This window comes from Suricata suricatta, chromosome 5, assembly GCF_006229205.1.
Source record: "Suricata suricatta isolate VVHF042 chromosome 5, meerkat_22Aug2017_6uvM2_HiC, whole genome shotgun sequence".
NCBI classification, from domain to species: domain Eukaryota; kingdom Metazoa; phylum Chordata; class Mammalia; order Carnivora; family Herpestidae; genus Suricata; species Suricata suricatta.
The window spans coordinates 55,671,995-55,686,815 of NC_043704.1; the positions used below are offsets into that span (position 1 = coordinate 55,671,995).

The 14,821-nt window shown below is 35.2% G+C and overlaps 1 protein-coding gene across 1 annotated transcript in view; it reads left to right on the plus strand.

The window, feature by feature from the left end:
* Window positions 1-14,821, plus strand: part of DZIP3 (DAZ interacting zinc finger protein 3) — an 85,961-nt gene that overhangs the window by 52,455 nt on the left and 18,685 nt on the right. Inside the window, exons 20-24 of the mRNA XM_029939257.1 lie at window positions 1,243-1,268; window positions 3,820-3,985; window positions 5,625-5,720; window positions 5,878-6,005; window positions 13,721-13,789. Of these exons, the coding sequence (XP_029795117.1) occupies window positions 1,243-1,268; window positions 3,820-3,985; window positions 5,625-5,720; window positions 5,878-6,005; window positions 13,721-13,789 (485 nt within the window). The remainder of the gene's footprint in view (window positions 1-1,242; window positions 1,269-3,819; window positions 3,986-5,624; window positions 5,721-5,877; window positions 6,006-13,720; window positions 13,790-14,821) is intronic.

The window sequence follows — 14,821 nt, forward strand, 5'->3', positions numbered from 1 at the left end:
TTGTGGAATCATATTGGCACAGGACATTGATCAGACGCTGAAATGCAAAATTCTTTTAGTTTACAGACAATAAAGCAGAACAAATTTGTAAATACATCATGGAATCTATGGGGAGAGAGATCCTGAAGTTTCTTGTAAACGAGGTAGTGATAGAAGTTAATACTATAATTTATATAAAACTAATTAATACTCTTAATAGAAGGGTAATGTATAAGAGTTATTAATACTATTAATATGTGTTGAGTATCCTTGATATTAGCTTTATGTACTATGTTGCTTTTATAGTTTTACTTTAATAAACATAAAATTTAGGGTTTTTTAACATTTCCTTCCAATTGTGATCTCCCTGACACTTCCTTTTCTATAAGATTTCTTATTATGTCAATCTGCTTTCACCTGTATGCAGATTTTCAAGAACTCTTCTAGCTAGTACAGTATTCCATAAAGGAGAATTACACATACCCTGTCCAAAGATTACCAGTAGGTACAAACTCAATCCCAGTATTTATTTTCAATACCTGAATCAGTAATTTTTAAGTTATTTTTGACTCATGGTAGATTACAAAATCAATATAGTGAGTCACAACTACCATTTTATAAAATAAATAGAATTAGTAAGAGTAAAAAAGGTTTCAGAGTTCATTATATATTGTCTTAGTTCAGGCTGCTATAACAAACTACCATAGACTGTGTAGTTGAAACAACAAACAATTTTCACAGTTTTGGAGGCTAAGAAGTCCAAGATCAAGCTGACAACAGATTCAGTGTCTGGTGAGGGCCCTCGCCTTAGTTTTCAGATGGCTAACTTCTTGCTGTGTCATCACATGGTAGGGAGAGCACACAAAAGAGCAAGAGATCTAGCTTACTGGTCTCTTCTGAGAAGGGTGCTAATTCTATCATGAGGACTTCATAGCATCATCTAAACCTAATTATTTTCCAATGGCCCTATCTCCATTTACCATCACATTGGGGGTTAGGGTTTCTGCCTATGAATTTGAGAGAAGCATAAACTTGCAGTCTATAACATATATAATATGGATAAAGGTTATTTAATGTGACTTAAATTTCAGTTTTATACCTATATATAAAGATCTCTACATAAGTGCATTTATATCATGATGTAAAATGTATTTCTTATTTTGGTTATGGCCAAAAAAAGGTTGAGAAACAGCCAAATGCAGTCACATCACTGTGCTGTACTGGCATAGTTGATATAGATTACTAATTCTTGATGTTTTTCAGAATAAGGAATCAAAAGAAGAACAAGTGTAAGTATTTATTTAATTTAATTTTTTTCTTAGTATTTTATTTTTATTTTTTCTTTTTCTTTTTTAATAATAGTTTATTGTCAAATTGGTTTCCATATAACACCCAGTGCTTCTCCCCACAAGTGCCCCCAACCATGACCATCACTCCCTTCCCCACTCCCCCTCCTCCTTCAGCCCTTGGTTTGTTTTCAGTATTCAATAGTCTTTCATGATTTGTGTCCCTCTCTCTCCCCAGCTTTCTTTCCCCCTTCCCCTCCCTGTGGCCCTGAGATACCATGTGTTTCCACTCATAAGTCTAACAGGAGAAAGCTAAAATAGTATTTTCAAAGTATACTTGGCCAGTGTGACACAGCCTGACCTCAGGAAATGTTCTGGAAGAAGAAAGTACAGTTCCTTTTCCTAATAACTTGTCACTTCAGAGTAACAAAAAGCTAAATTATCATTTACTTTGTGAGAATAGAATCTCTCACTGTTTTTCTATAAGGCTACTCAAGAGTTAAAGACTAATTTGGATCCAGCATAAAATCTTCTAAAATATAGTCTGGATTGTGGTTAGCCAAATCTAAATTTAAGTAATAGTTAACCTTAAAGAACAGATCATTCTTTGTCATAATGACCTCTTTTACAGAAGAGTTTGTTTTGGTTTGGTTTGGTTTGATTAACACACAGGTGGTGGTGGTGGTGGTGGTGGCGGCGGTGGCGGTGGTGGCCGCGGCAGTGGTGGCGGCGGTGGTGGTGGCAGTGGTGGCAGTGGTGGTGGTTTTTAATTCCAGTTGTTAACTGAATTTTGAACATTTACTGGGAATCTTTTAATGTCTAAAGATCACTGTGGTGTCCAACTATGTGATTGATGACAGTGAAGTAATGGATGGAAGTAGGGGAGATAGTAATGAAGAGATTCATTATATCCACCAGAAAGTTTAATTGAATGTTGGTAACTTTAGGGAACTCACTGTGAGGATATAAATTATTAAGATATCTTTAAAATGGTAGCAAGAGCATTTTTTAACTTGAAAGTCATCATTTGTAGTTGATATTTTTCCATTGATAATGGATGCAATCTACTTGCTAATACTTCATCAACCAAGGATGGGTTTTCATTGTTTCTGTCAATGAGTTGAGCCACGAGAGCCATAGTTCTTTGGTTTTTGTTTTTTACTTTTCTCAAGCCAAGTCTAGAAGCCATAAAAATAACTTACTAAAGAATCAAACAGTGTGTCAATCATTTTGCTTATTTTACCTATAGTGTAGACACAAACTGGATGATCATCAGATCACCCAGGGAGCTTTCTTATTATATAAGAATTTTCACATATACACAAAAGTGAAGAGAATAATTTTTCTACATTAATATATGTACCTATCATCCGATTCAACAATTACACTGATTTTTTCCACATTTGCTTCATTTCTTCCCTTAACATTTTGTTCTTTGTGAAGTGTTTTCAGTCCCAAATATCATTTAATTTTACCTCTCCATGCTTTAGTTTGCATCTCTTACTGATAAAAACATTTTCCTGTATTATTACAATGCTATTATTAAACTTTAAACATTTCAGAATAATCTTCTCTTGCTTTTCAAACATACAAATTCATCTATATATTTACAGTTGTCAGAGTAGCTGGAAAAATAAAATTTTTTAAAGTTCTTCAGGTAATTTTGAAAATTGGGCATGGGAACCAGTGGTCTGCACAAGCATTTGATTTCATTGAACTTTCCAAAATGTTTGAGTCATTCTAGAATACCTCAGTGATACCTAATGAGTGTTTTATAGTGTTTTACAAGTTACTCTACCTCCACAAGCATTAGATGACATTTTTTCCTAGGTCTCTGTGGCCTAAAAGAAGTAATAATGCATCTTAGAGTTACCTATTTTCTTTTTAGTCACTAATCACATCATTTATATCATGTTATAAGTAAAAGTACAATTTCTTTTTGCCATTTAATGAGATTAGGAAGGAAATGTATAGCTACTAACTAGTATAAAAATGAGTTAGTTACCATTGCATTTACAGTACTTTGATTCTTTTTTTTAGTGGTTTCTAGTAACTAAAATCTAGTTTTTTTAAGTCCTGTTACCATAGAATCTCCATTTTAAGATCTACTTTATGTTGATATTTTCAGCCCACTATTTAAATGTACACTGGGCCTAAGCAATGAAATTGATTAAGCCAACCTACTTTTCAAGAATGCTGTGATAAAATAATATAGCAGATTGGGAATGCTTGTCAGTATTTCCAAGGTATTGTTTTCCAGAGGAACTGATGTTAATAATTATAATTTGAAAAATGAACTCCATGGTCTCATAATTCTTGAAAATACTAGGATGAACAGAATGGGTACCTTGATTGAGTGCTGTCTTATATATGCTAAATAAATTCATTATGAATTGTCAAGAGATATGCACTCTTGTGGATAAGCACTGTCTAAACTTTGGCCATGAATTTCCTATCTCATGAGACCAATACAATGTTAATTTGGGAAACAACGGCTTAGATGAGAAACACTATACCATTATAAAAGATTACATTGATTATGTCACCACTATAGCCCAAATATGGTAGGACAGGAAGAGCAGTTGAAGAAAGAGCAAGCAAATCTACACCCAGTCAGTAGATTTATGAAAGATGATGCAAGTGATATTCAAGAGGATTCTGCAACAGAAGACAAGTTCTATAGCCTGGATGAACTGCATGTTCTGGACATGATAGAGCAGGTAAGCCTGATTGGAGAGGGTACAGACCTGTCTTCATTCTTCCAGAAACATTGTTAACCTCTGTTAGCCTAGTGTTTTATGCTGTGCTTGTGAGGGGCAATAAAAAAAACAAGAAGGGAGGGGCAGAGGGATAGTTAGAGGGAAAAAGAACCTTAAAAGCTGAAATTTTTCACTTTGGCCCTGAAACCATTTCCTGACTTTTATTGTTGGGCAGTGTTGATTAGAACTGCATTCCTTGCCAAAAAAACAAAAAAAAAACAAAAAAAAACCCCACAAAAAAACAAAACAAAACCCAACTTGGATTAATTTTCATGAGAAAAATAGTTTTGTTAAAAGAAAGGAGGGACTTTCATTTTTAAAAAATTAAACTGGTTATAGGCCTGAAATGTCTACAAAAATATTAATGTACAACAGGTTTTTTCCCCCCCTCTGGGCCTTACCTTGTAGCAGTCACTGTTGGGAATGATGTTTCTATATGCAAAGGCACATGTGAACATGATGTAAGTGCTCAGCAGAATACTAAATCAGACAAAGCATATGACAGATCTTTTTAATCACTTGATTTAAATGAGAATTCTATACTAAGGTAATTTTATAACCTGTTTCATAGTATGTAGGCATATTGATTGTCTAAGTGTTTGGTTACTAAAGATGATTCCCTGGTTGAGTGTACAACATTCATGTAATTGTCATATCTTCTTTTTCCCATTGCAAATATAATATTAGAATATGTATATTTTAACTGAAATAATACATTTTAGCTTTGGATGTCAGACTAAAATTTAAATATGGGGCCTTTGGTTTTTATTCAGTAGCTGGGAGAATTCCAAAACAGAAAATGTCACATGCATTTTGGAAAATGTTTATGCCCTCATATATTCAAAAAACATTTAGCACCTGCTTTTTGTCAGACCTGTGCTAAGCCACGGTCCCTGTGATTGTAGTGTTTACAATCCAGTGGATAAGTTGAATATTAAACTAGACTGAGTAATAATTGTTTGAGCAATTAAGACTGCCTGAGTTGGAAATCAGGCTTCTCCACTTTGTGTGTAACCTTGGATGAGGTGCTTCACTTAGTTTTATCATCTCTAAAATGGGAAGAATAAGTGCCTGCCTCATATGGTCTTCACGACAATAAAAACGTTACTTCTCCCCCCGAAAAAGCTTAAAAATGTGGTAAGCATGCAAGTAGTGTTACCCAGTAGTAGCAGCAGTAGACACATAACTGTTTAGTGAATGCTGTAACTGGGGACAGGTGGGTGGATCTGAACCACTCATAGAAGTGATGTTTGTATTGAGACATAGAGCACGAGTAGGAGTTAGATGGTGACTTTATTTGTTTTATTTATTTTTTTTTGTTTTATTTATTTTTGATACTGAGAGAGACAGAGCATGAGAGGGGGAGGGGCAGAGAGAGAAGGAGACACAGAACTGGAAGCAGGCTCCAGGCTCTGAGCTAGCTGTCAGCACAGAGCCTGATGTGGGGCTCGAACCCACAACCATGAGATCTGACCTGAGCCGAAGCCGGAGGCTTAACCAACTGAGCCACCCAGGCGCCCCTAGATGGTGACTTTAAATCTCCTTTACAAGTTCTCTTTTCAGAGGCAAATAAGGCATGTGTGTTCTGTTTGCTCATTAGGGCTCAACCAGCAAAGTGACCACAGACTATGGGGAAACCGAGAAGGAGAAGCTTGCTCGGCAACAGCAGCTCCATAAATTGCACTCTCAGTGTGAAGTAAGTACTTGTGCCATTACAGCCGAAGCAAGTCAGAGTTAGTTCAGTGGTCCAGGTGAATGGTAGTTTTTTTTTTTTTTGAAGAAACCCATTTTCTTTTTCAATTTCTGATCATTTGAACAGAATTAACTATGAAATAATATTTTTCATTGATCAGGATTTCAAAAGACAGTTGAAAACAGTGACTTTTCGGTGGCAAGAAAACCAAATGCAGATTAAGAAGAAAGACAAAATCATTGCATCTCTTAACCAACAAGTGGCTTTTGGAACCAATAAGGTTTCCAAGTAAGTGCAAATCTGTTCTCAGGTAATTCTGAATTTGCTCCATAATGAATGCTGTCTTTAAAAGGTAATCCCTGCGTAGCCACTAGGTGGCATTGTGACTACACATTAAGAACAGCTGACTACAGGCCCGTACCTGCTTAAAAACCAACTATATATTTGTCTTGCCAGCTGGATTGAAAAATTGAAAATTTTGAAAAAAAAATTGAAAAGCAACTGCTCACTCTGTATATCAAGCTTCACATTTATTGGCCGAAGAAGTGTAATTATAATAGAATTACATGAGAAAGATAATTAACTTTCAGGTCATGATTCGAATTTGTAAAAATATGACCAGTGATTTGCTATTTCCTTATAGCATATGATGAATACATTCCTCAAAGACACCATGAAATCACTTGAATGCTTTTATTGAAAATGAATCAAATTCCTGAAGACTGCTCCCTCCCAACAATCTCATTTCCCTTAACAATCCTAAAACATCTGACTTAATAAGAGAAAATGAGCGGCCTTGCTTTACTCCTTTTATACTAATTACTGTTTCCAACCAGTATCAGTTGAAATAATAACATTACTGGTAACACATTATTTTAATAACTAGTAATGCAACAGATACCAGTTGTCCATGAAGTCTAATTTGAAATCCATTAGTTCCTAGATGACTAGTAGGGAGAAATGACAAATGCTAGGGAATATCTTACAGTAAGGAGTCTATAATACTAATTATGAAATTGGATAATATTTGGCAGAGATTTACATCTTAAATTTTCTCCCACATATTATATCCATCCTTGAAGGAATTTTTAGGAAGAACTAGATGCCATAGTGTTGACAACATAGTATCAGTTACAAACACTTGGTAATTTATCCCTGCTAGAGTTAGATCCTTCAAGTTCAAGGAGGTGAGGACCTAAGATAGCTTGGACAAATCTAAATTGGCTATAGTCACTTAAGAACCCACACTTCAGTGTTCAAAACTTCGTCTTTTAGCTTAGAAGGCAATGACCAATACAGATATATGTTATATGATATCCGAGATCAAAGATGTAATGTCATCCATGCAGTTGAGCTTTCTCTCTCCTTTACTATCTGAAGATATCCTTCCTAAACTCTGATAGCTGACCCAGGTACCCTTGTATATGTCTTCATACAATGAGCGTCAATGTTGAACATTCACCAAACATTTATCAAGGGCCCACTGTGTGAGGAGAATTAGGTAAGGTACAGGTAGAAGATACCAACACTTGTCAGACATTGCAAGCTAATGGAGAATATAGAGTAATGTGAAGGGCTTAAAATTACTTACAACAGAGGGACTTCTAGTTCTACCAAGAAGTAGCTCTAGTCCTTGCCAGTCATTCTTTTTACTAAACTACCCAAGACAATACAACAAACAAGCATAGGAAGACTCTAAAAGGTAGAAGAATGCAGACTGTCTCGAGGCTTTGGTACTTGAAGAATGATATGGCATGAATTTTTATTTCCTCCTATATATCCTAGACAGAGTGCTGCAGAAATCACCAACCTGGAACAGCCAGTAGGCAGAGGTGGTGGGGGGAGGTCCAAGAAAAGAACAAGGAAGATATAACAACAGAAAATCTTTTTGGCACTATCCAACCCATTCCAGTCAAACACCAGTGGTCCCATACTACCCCTTGGAACCAGGTAGCAGAGAGCACAAACCAGATTTCCTTGCTGGGGTAGTATCGGCAGCTAGTCTTCCGTTCCCCATGGGGCAGAAGCAGGTAGTGTTACAGTTCCTCTGCTAGGATAGTGTCAGTGTGATCAGCAGCAGTCTAAGCCTCTACGTCTACCCAGCATCAGTGAAACTTAAGGAAATCTGAGGTGGGACTACTCAATATAGGTTTCACTTCTACTCTCCTCATGGAGAGCTGAGTTTCCACCCTTGGGGCTAGTTGGCACTCTGTTTTCTCCCCTCTCCCCAGTTGGTGGCAGAGGGGTTTAACAGGGAGCCCCTGCTCTCCACCCTGTAGCAACAAAGCAATAGGAGTCAGCCATCTGCTTTCTCCTTCCCTGGTGTCAGTAGGATCAGCAGGAAGCTAATCTTATACCCTGCCAAGGCAAAGAGCAGAGTATGTTGGTGCCCCACTTTCATGGGAACTGTCATGGCCTGGAGGGGGAGGTACTGAACTTCCACATCACTCATCTGCATCGAGGCAGTGTGTCAGTATCCAATTTTGGTGGGATGTTGTTAGCAGGGCTGGGTGGGAAGCTAACCATCCACACCACTCAGCTCTCACAATACGCAACAGGGGCTCTTCCTGCTGAAAAAAAACAAGATTACCTAGAATCCAGAGTCTCATAATATCCAGAACATCTAGGCTACAATACAAAATCCTCATTATACCAAGAATGAGGACAGTTAGAACATGAAAAAGAAAAAATAGTCAACAAATGATAACAAGACAATTCAGATATGAGAATTATCTGACAGAGATTTTTAAGCAACGATTGTAACAATGCTTCAACAAGAAAATTGAATTCTCTTTAAACAGATGAGAACTTAGAAAGTCTTAGCAAAAAAATATAATAAAAGAAGGAAATTATAAAACTAAAAAATATAATAACTGAAATAAAACCTTGCTGGATATATCATTAATAATGTAAAGATGACAGAGGATGGACTGGTGAACATGAGGAAATACAAAAGACACTACCTAATTTGAACAGCATAGAGGAGATAAACTAGGGAAAAGATAAAAGGGCAGTCTCAGAAACCTGTGGGACAATAATAAAAGAATTAAAGTTCTTGTCAAAATCTCAAAAAGAGAGAAAAGAGTGTGTATGAGTGGGGGGGGGAGCATTAAAAGAAATGAGGTGAAATATATAAATTTACAAATTCAAGAAGCTGAGTGAGCATGAACTATTATCAATCCAAAGAAATTCATGCCAATATACATCATAACTAAACTCCAAAAAACTAAAGACAAAAATCTTGAAAGCCACCAGAGAAAATACACATGGGAACAGTAATTCAAATGACCTCAGATCTCTCATCTGAAACCATGGAGGCCAGAAAGAAGTGGTACATTATTTAAGTACTGGGAGAAAAAAACTAAAAACATCTTGAATCCTGTACCCAGCAAAAATATTCTTTAGAATTGAAGAGAAATAAAGACAAGTCTCAAAGAAAAACATAAAAATCTGTTGCTACTAAACCTATGATTAAGGAATAGCTAAAGGAAGGTCTATAATCATAAAGGAAATGATAATAGAAACAGAACTTCGGAAAGGAAAGAAGAACATCTGAATGAGTAAAGGGAGGGGTAAATAATAAGAGTCCATCCTATTCTCCTTAATTTTTTAAATCATATTTGATGCTTGAATCAAAAATTATAATACCATCTTATGTAAAGTTTATGTAGAGGAAATACAACAATTATATTTTAAAACTATAGAGGCTAAAGAGATCTATATGAAAGGGAGGAAAATATCAATACCAGTAGACTATGTATATGTATTGTAATACCTAGTGCATCCACTAAAGAAAACTACAGAGATATATGTATTAAAATGCACTATAAATAAGTCAAGATGGAATCCTAAAAAAATGTTTAAATAATCCACAAGGAGGTAAGAAAAAAGAAACAGGAAATAAAAAAAAATAATGGCAGACTTAAGCCCTAACATCACTGATTACCTTCCATACAAATAATCTAAATACATCAATTAAGAGACACTGGTAGAGTGTGATTTTGAAAACAAAACTGTAATCCAACAATATGTTGTTTACAAGAAACATCAGTTTGAGCAACACACATTGAGAATAAAAGGATGATAAAATATAAACATTATAAACAGAACCGGAATGGCTATATTAACAACATAAAATGGACTTCAGAGCAAAGAAACTACTGGGGACAAAGAGGGACATCACATAATGATGAAAGGATCAATCTGCCAGGAAGATACAATAACCTAAAAGTATATGTGTCAAACAACATAGCCTCAAAATACATGAAGAAAAACCTGGTACTAGAGTTGTTGATTTCAGTATCCTATTCTTAGCAATTTGTAGAACAGCTAGATAGAAAATCAGCAAAGATAAAGAACTTCTGCAACCCAATCAACCAAACAGGATCTAATCAATATTTATAGGACACTTCATCAGATAATAGCAGAATATATATGCTTGCAAGTGGCCATAGGAAAATATACCATAACACATGCTGGCCCATAAAACCTCAAAAAATTTAAGAGCATTGAAATCATGCAAAGCTCGCACTCAGATCAAAATAGAGTCAAACTAGTAATTAATAACAGAAAGATAACAGGAAAATCTCCTGTTGGAAACTACACAAAACACTTCTAATTAATCCATGGGTCAAAAAAGAGTTCTTAAGGGAAATAAAAATATGTTGAACTGAATTAACATTAAAATATATCAAAATTTGTGGGACACATCTAAAGCAGTTCTGAAGATTTATAGCATAAACTGTACACATTAGAAGAAAGGAAAAGTCTCAATCTAATCTAAGCTCCCTCCTCAAGAATCCAGGAAAAGGAAAGCAAAAACTCCAAAACAAGCAGATGAAATTAATAAATATGAGAAGTAATGAAATGACAAACAAAAACAATAAAGAAAATTCATGAATTAGAAAGCACTTTCTTTGAAAATATCAATAAAATTGACCTCTACCAAAACTGACAAAGAAAAAAGACACAAAACCATGGTAACACTACAGACTCTCCAGACAGAATTATGCTGTGAAAAAAGTGGATCCCCAAAGCTTAACTATTTGATTACATTCCTATATAATTCTTGAAACGACAGATTTTCAAAATTTCAAAAAAATTTTTTAATATTTTTTGAAACAGAGCGAGAGATCACACGAGTTGGGGAAGGCCAGAAAGAGAGGCAATACAGAATCGGAAGTAGGCTCCAGGCTCTGAGCTGTCATGACAGAGCCCAACTTGGGGCTCAAACTCAAGAGCTGTGAGATCACAAACAGAGCTGAAGTCAGACACTTAACTAACTGAGCTACCCAGGAGCCCCTTGAAACTTTTGAAATGACAAAATGATAAAAATGGAAAACATTAGTAATCCAAGGTTATAGGGAGAAAATGGGAATGGGAGCAAAATGAGGTATTGTGATAAAACTGTTCAGTGTCTAAACTGGATCACTGTCCACATCCTGGTTATTGTATTATCGTTTTTCAAGACATTAACATTGGAGGAACATGAGTAAAAGGCACATGGGATCTCTATATTATTTCTTTCACCTGTATATTAATCTATGATTATCTCAAAAAGGTCAACTTTTTTTTTTAACGTACAGTTGATGCTTGAACATGGCTTTGAACTATGTGGGTCTGCTTATATGCAGATTTTTTTATAAATATAGTACAATACTGTAAATGTGTTTTGTCTTTTTTATGATCTTAGTAACATTTTCTTTCTTCTTACATTATTGTAGCGGTACAGTATATAATACATATGCAGTACATGTATTAGTTGACTGTTATCAGTAAGGCTTCTGGTCATCAGTAAGCTAGTAGTAAAGTTGTTGGGGAGTCAGAAGTTATATACACAGATTTTCAACTGCATTTGTCAGGGATAGGTGTCAACATCCCTAACTCCTATGTTCAAGGCCCACTGTACATATAAATAACTGTCAAATGGAGCTATACTTACTAGGGGTTTTGTAGGGTAAAATAAGTACTTTTGATTGTTGTGATAAGAACTTCATAGAAGACAGTATTGAACCGTGACTACGTAGAATGAGATGGGAGAAAACACAGGGCATTTAGGCTGAGAGGAAGCATGAGCAAGCACAGTGTGTGTTCTCGTATGGCTGCTAAGCCTTTGTTTTACTCACTTGCACATGTTCCCAAAGTATATGATAATTATAGAAGTATTTTTAAATTGTAAAATGTTGATTTCTTTTACTTTATAATATGATGCTTGTTAGAAAGCAAAAAAGTCTTTTTTCTTTGGCCTAATTCAATATCAATCCTACACTAAATGTTTGGTAAATGTTTGTTGATGATACTTGCAGAATCAGCAAAGAAGACTTATATAATAGCAACATCTTTTGCACAAATTACAATAAGCACTTAATAAATGGTAAGTAATGGCTGTCAGTAAAACCCATATAATAAACATGTTCTTTCAGAAAAGAACATCTAATCTTGCTTTCATGTTATTCATGAGAAAAATAAGACTAAGAAGTTATGACTGCTTGAACATAGATAGCTGTTTCCTATCCAAGCTGGACGATAGAAACTATGCCTACCTCATCCTCTGTTATTTAAGAATCCAAATCTTCTGAATTCCCCACAAAGCTCTGTCAACTCTTTATTGCCCACTCTAAACTATAGTTAGGTAAAATATTGACAAAATGGAAGCATAAAAAGGAAAGGAGGATGTCAATTTAAAAAATCTTATTACCTCTTTGTCAACTCTCTGCATACTCCTGCATACCATTGTAACAAAGCTCGTCTTTCTTACTCTTGACTTGACAACATGATCTCTTTTGTATAGAAACAGACCTGGTTTCTTTTCATTGCATTTTCAGTTCAATAGAACACTGAGTATAAGTCTATAGATTCTAAGAAGCTTGGAGTAAAGGTGAGTGGATGATCTCTGAAATTTAATAGTAAGCAATGCAACCAGCATTTAAAGTCATTGTTTTAGGGTAGCTGGGTGGCTCACTTGGTTAGACATCTGACTTCAGCTCAGGTCATGATCTCATGGTCTAGGAGTTCCAGCCCTGTGTCTGGCTCTGTACTGACAGCTGAGAGCTTGGAGCCTGCTTCAGATTCTGTGTCTCCTCTCCCCCTCCCCCGCTCATGCTCTGTCTCTTTCTATCTCAAAAGTAAATAAACATTAAAAATATATTTTAAAAATAATTAAAAAGTTATTGTTTTAAGGCTATCATTCTAATAATTTATATTAACCCAAATTCTTATTTATCCCAAGTGTTCGAACATATCAGAGACTTAAAGAGACGTGCTTTTGCTGTAAATGTCTTCATATTGTAGCAAATTAATGCGTTCATGTAAAAACTTAGTTGTGAGGAGAACTACAGCAGCACAAGGAAGAAATATCAGGAATGATTTGTGAACATATACCAACCAAAAAGTATTACTTTGCACTTCTCTTAGTAGCTTCTTGCATATTAATTTTTAAGCTAATTGCAGGTTATATTTTCTGATATATTTTTATTCAATCTTCCCTTAATTAGGTGATGTCAGTGACTCCCCCACTATAATTTACTATTTTAATTAAAATTCTTATTTGCACACAGCCTCTTTACTTCTATATTTAATATCTGATTTCTTTCAGACTTTAACCCTTTAATAGTTTGTAGGAATTTGTGTGACTTGACATAATAACTTTGTAATAAAGTTAAAATTATCAATCCTATCACAGGCCTAGAAAATTAAAACATACCATCTGTGTTTTGTAGTGGCTAAAGTACAAAGAGCTAAAGACATATTTCTGAGTCTTTGAAGTGAGGTACAAGTTCTCTTTAGCTTCTAATTGATAGGGTTAGAACTTAGTATTTTCTTTGGGAAGTCAGTAAATCAGACATCAAAAGAAAAGACAAATTGCAGAATTTACATTCCCTAGTTGTAGGGCCCAGTATTTATGGTTCAAAATGGTCATATTTAGTCTTTAGCTACAGATAGAGCTGCTCTAACTATATTAATGACAAATAATTTCTCATATTTATGGCTTTCATTTTTCTTAGATTACAGCGTCAGAACCATGCTAAAGATAATGAAATCAAGAATCTTAAGGAGCAACTTTCCATGAAAAGGTACAAACTTGGCTATTGATTTGGTTGAGTATATGTGCATCTCTGAAACTCTTAGATACTCCACTCACCATGTTCTGGCCACGGTAGCCATATACTTTATGATCCAAACTGGGGCACTTTTGAGCATGAAATTGAGCATTATTAATAATTATACCGGGACAACAGTTATAAATTGGAAGTGCCCTAAGCATATTGGGAGTTACATTTGCCCTAGTTCTGGCCCTAGAAAACTGCCGAGGGAGATTAGATGAGCAGTTACAGTCCCCCTATAATCTAGCTGGGGACTAGAGCTTATGTGTTCTTCATCTCTGTTCTAATCAGTAATGCTAGGTGTGACTGATTTATGTAACTGGCTGGCTGAGTTTTATTCTCATTGACATATTTTTGCCTGTGGGTAATTTTTTGATAACATTTTTGAGATCTAATAAATATAGCATAAACTCCCTGTGTTAAATTATACAATTCATTGACTTTTAGGATGTTCACAGAGGTATACAACCATCACCTCTGTCTGATTTCAGAACATTTATCACCCTAAAGAAATTCTAGATCCATTAGAAGTTACTCCTCCTCCTCCCCTTCCCTAGCTTCCGGTAGTCATTAATCTATTATTTGTATCTATGGATTTGCCTTACTCTGGCCCTTTCATGTAAATGTAATTATATGATAAATGATAACTTCTTTAACTTAATATAACATTATCAAGGTTCATCCATATTGTAGCATGTTATCAGTACTCATTCATTTTTATGGGTAAATAATATTCTATTATAGGGATATACCAAAATTTGTTGACCTTTTCTACAGCTGATGGACATTTGTTTCCATTTTTCACTACTAATAATAATGCTGTCATGAACATTTGTAAGTGAATTTTTGTATGAGGGTAAGGTTTTCAGTTCTCTTGGGTGTACACCTGAGTGGAATTGCCGAGACATGCGGTAAACCCTGATTAACTTTTTGAGGAACTACCAAACTATTTTCCAAGTGACTACACATTTTACAATCCCATCAGCAATGCATGTGGGTTCT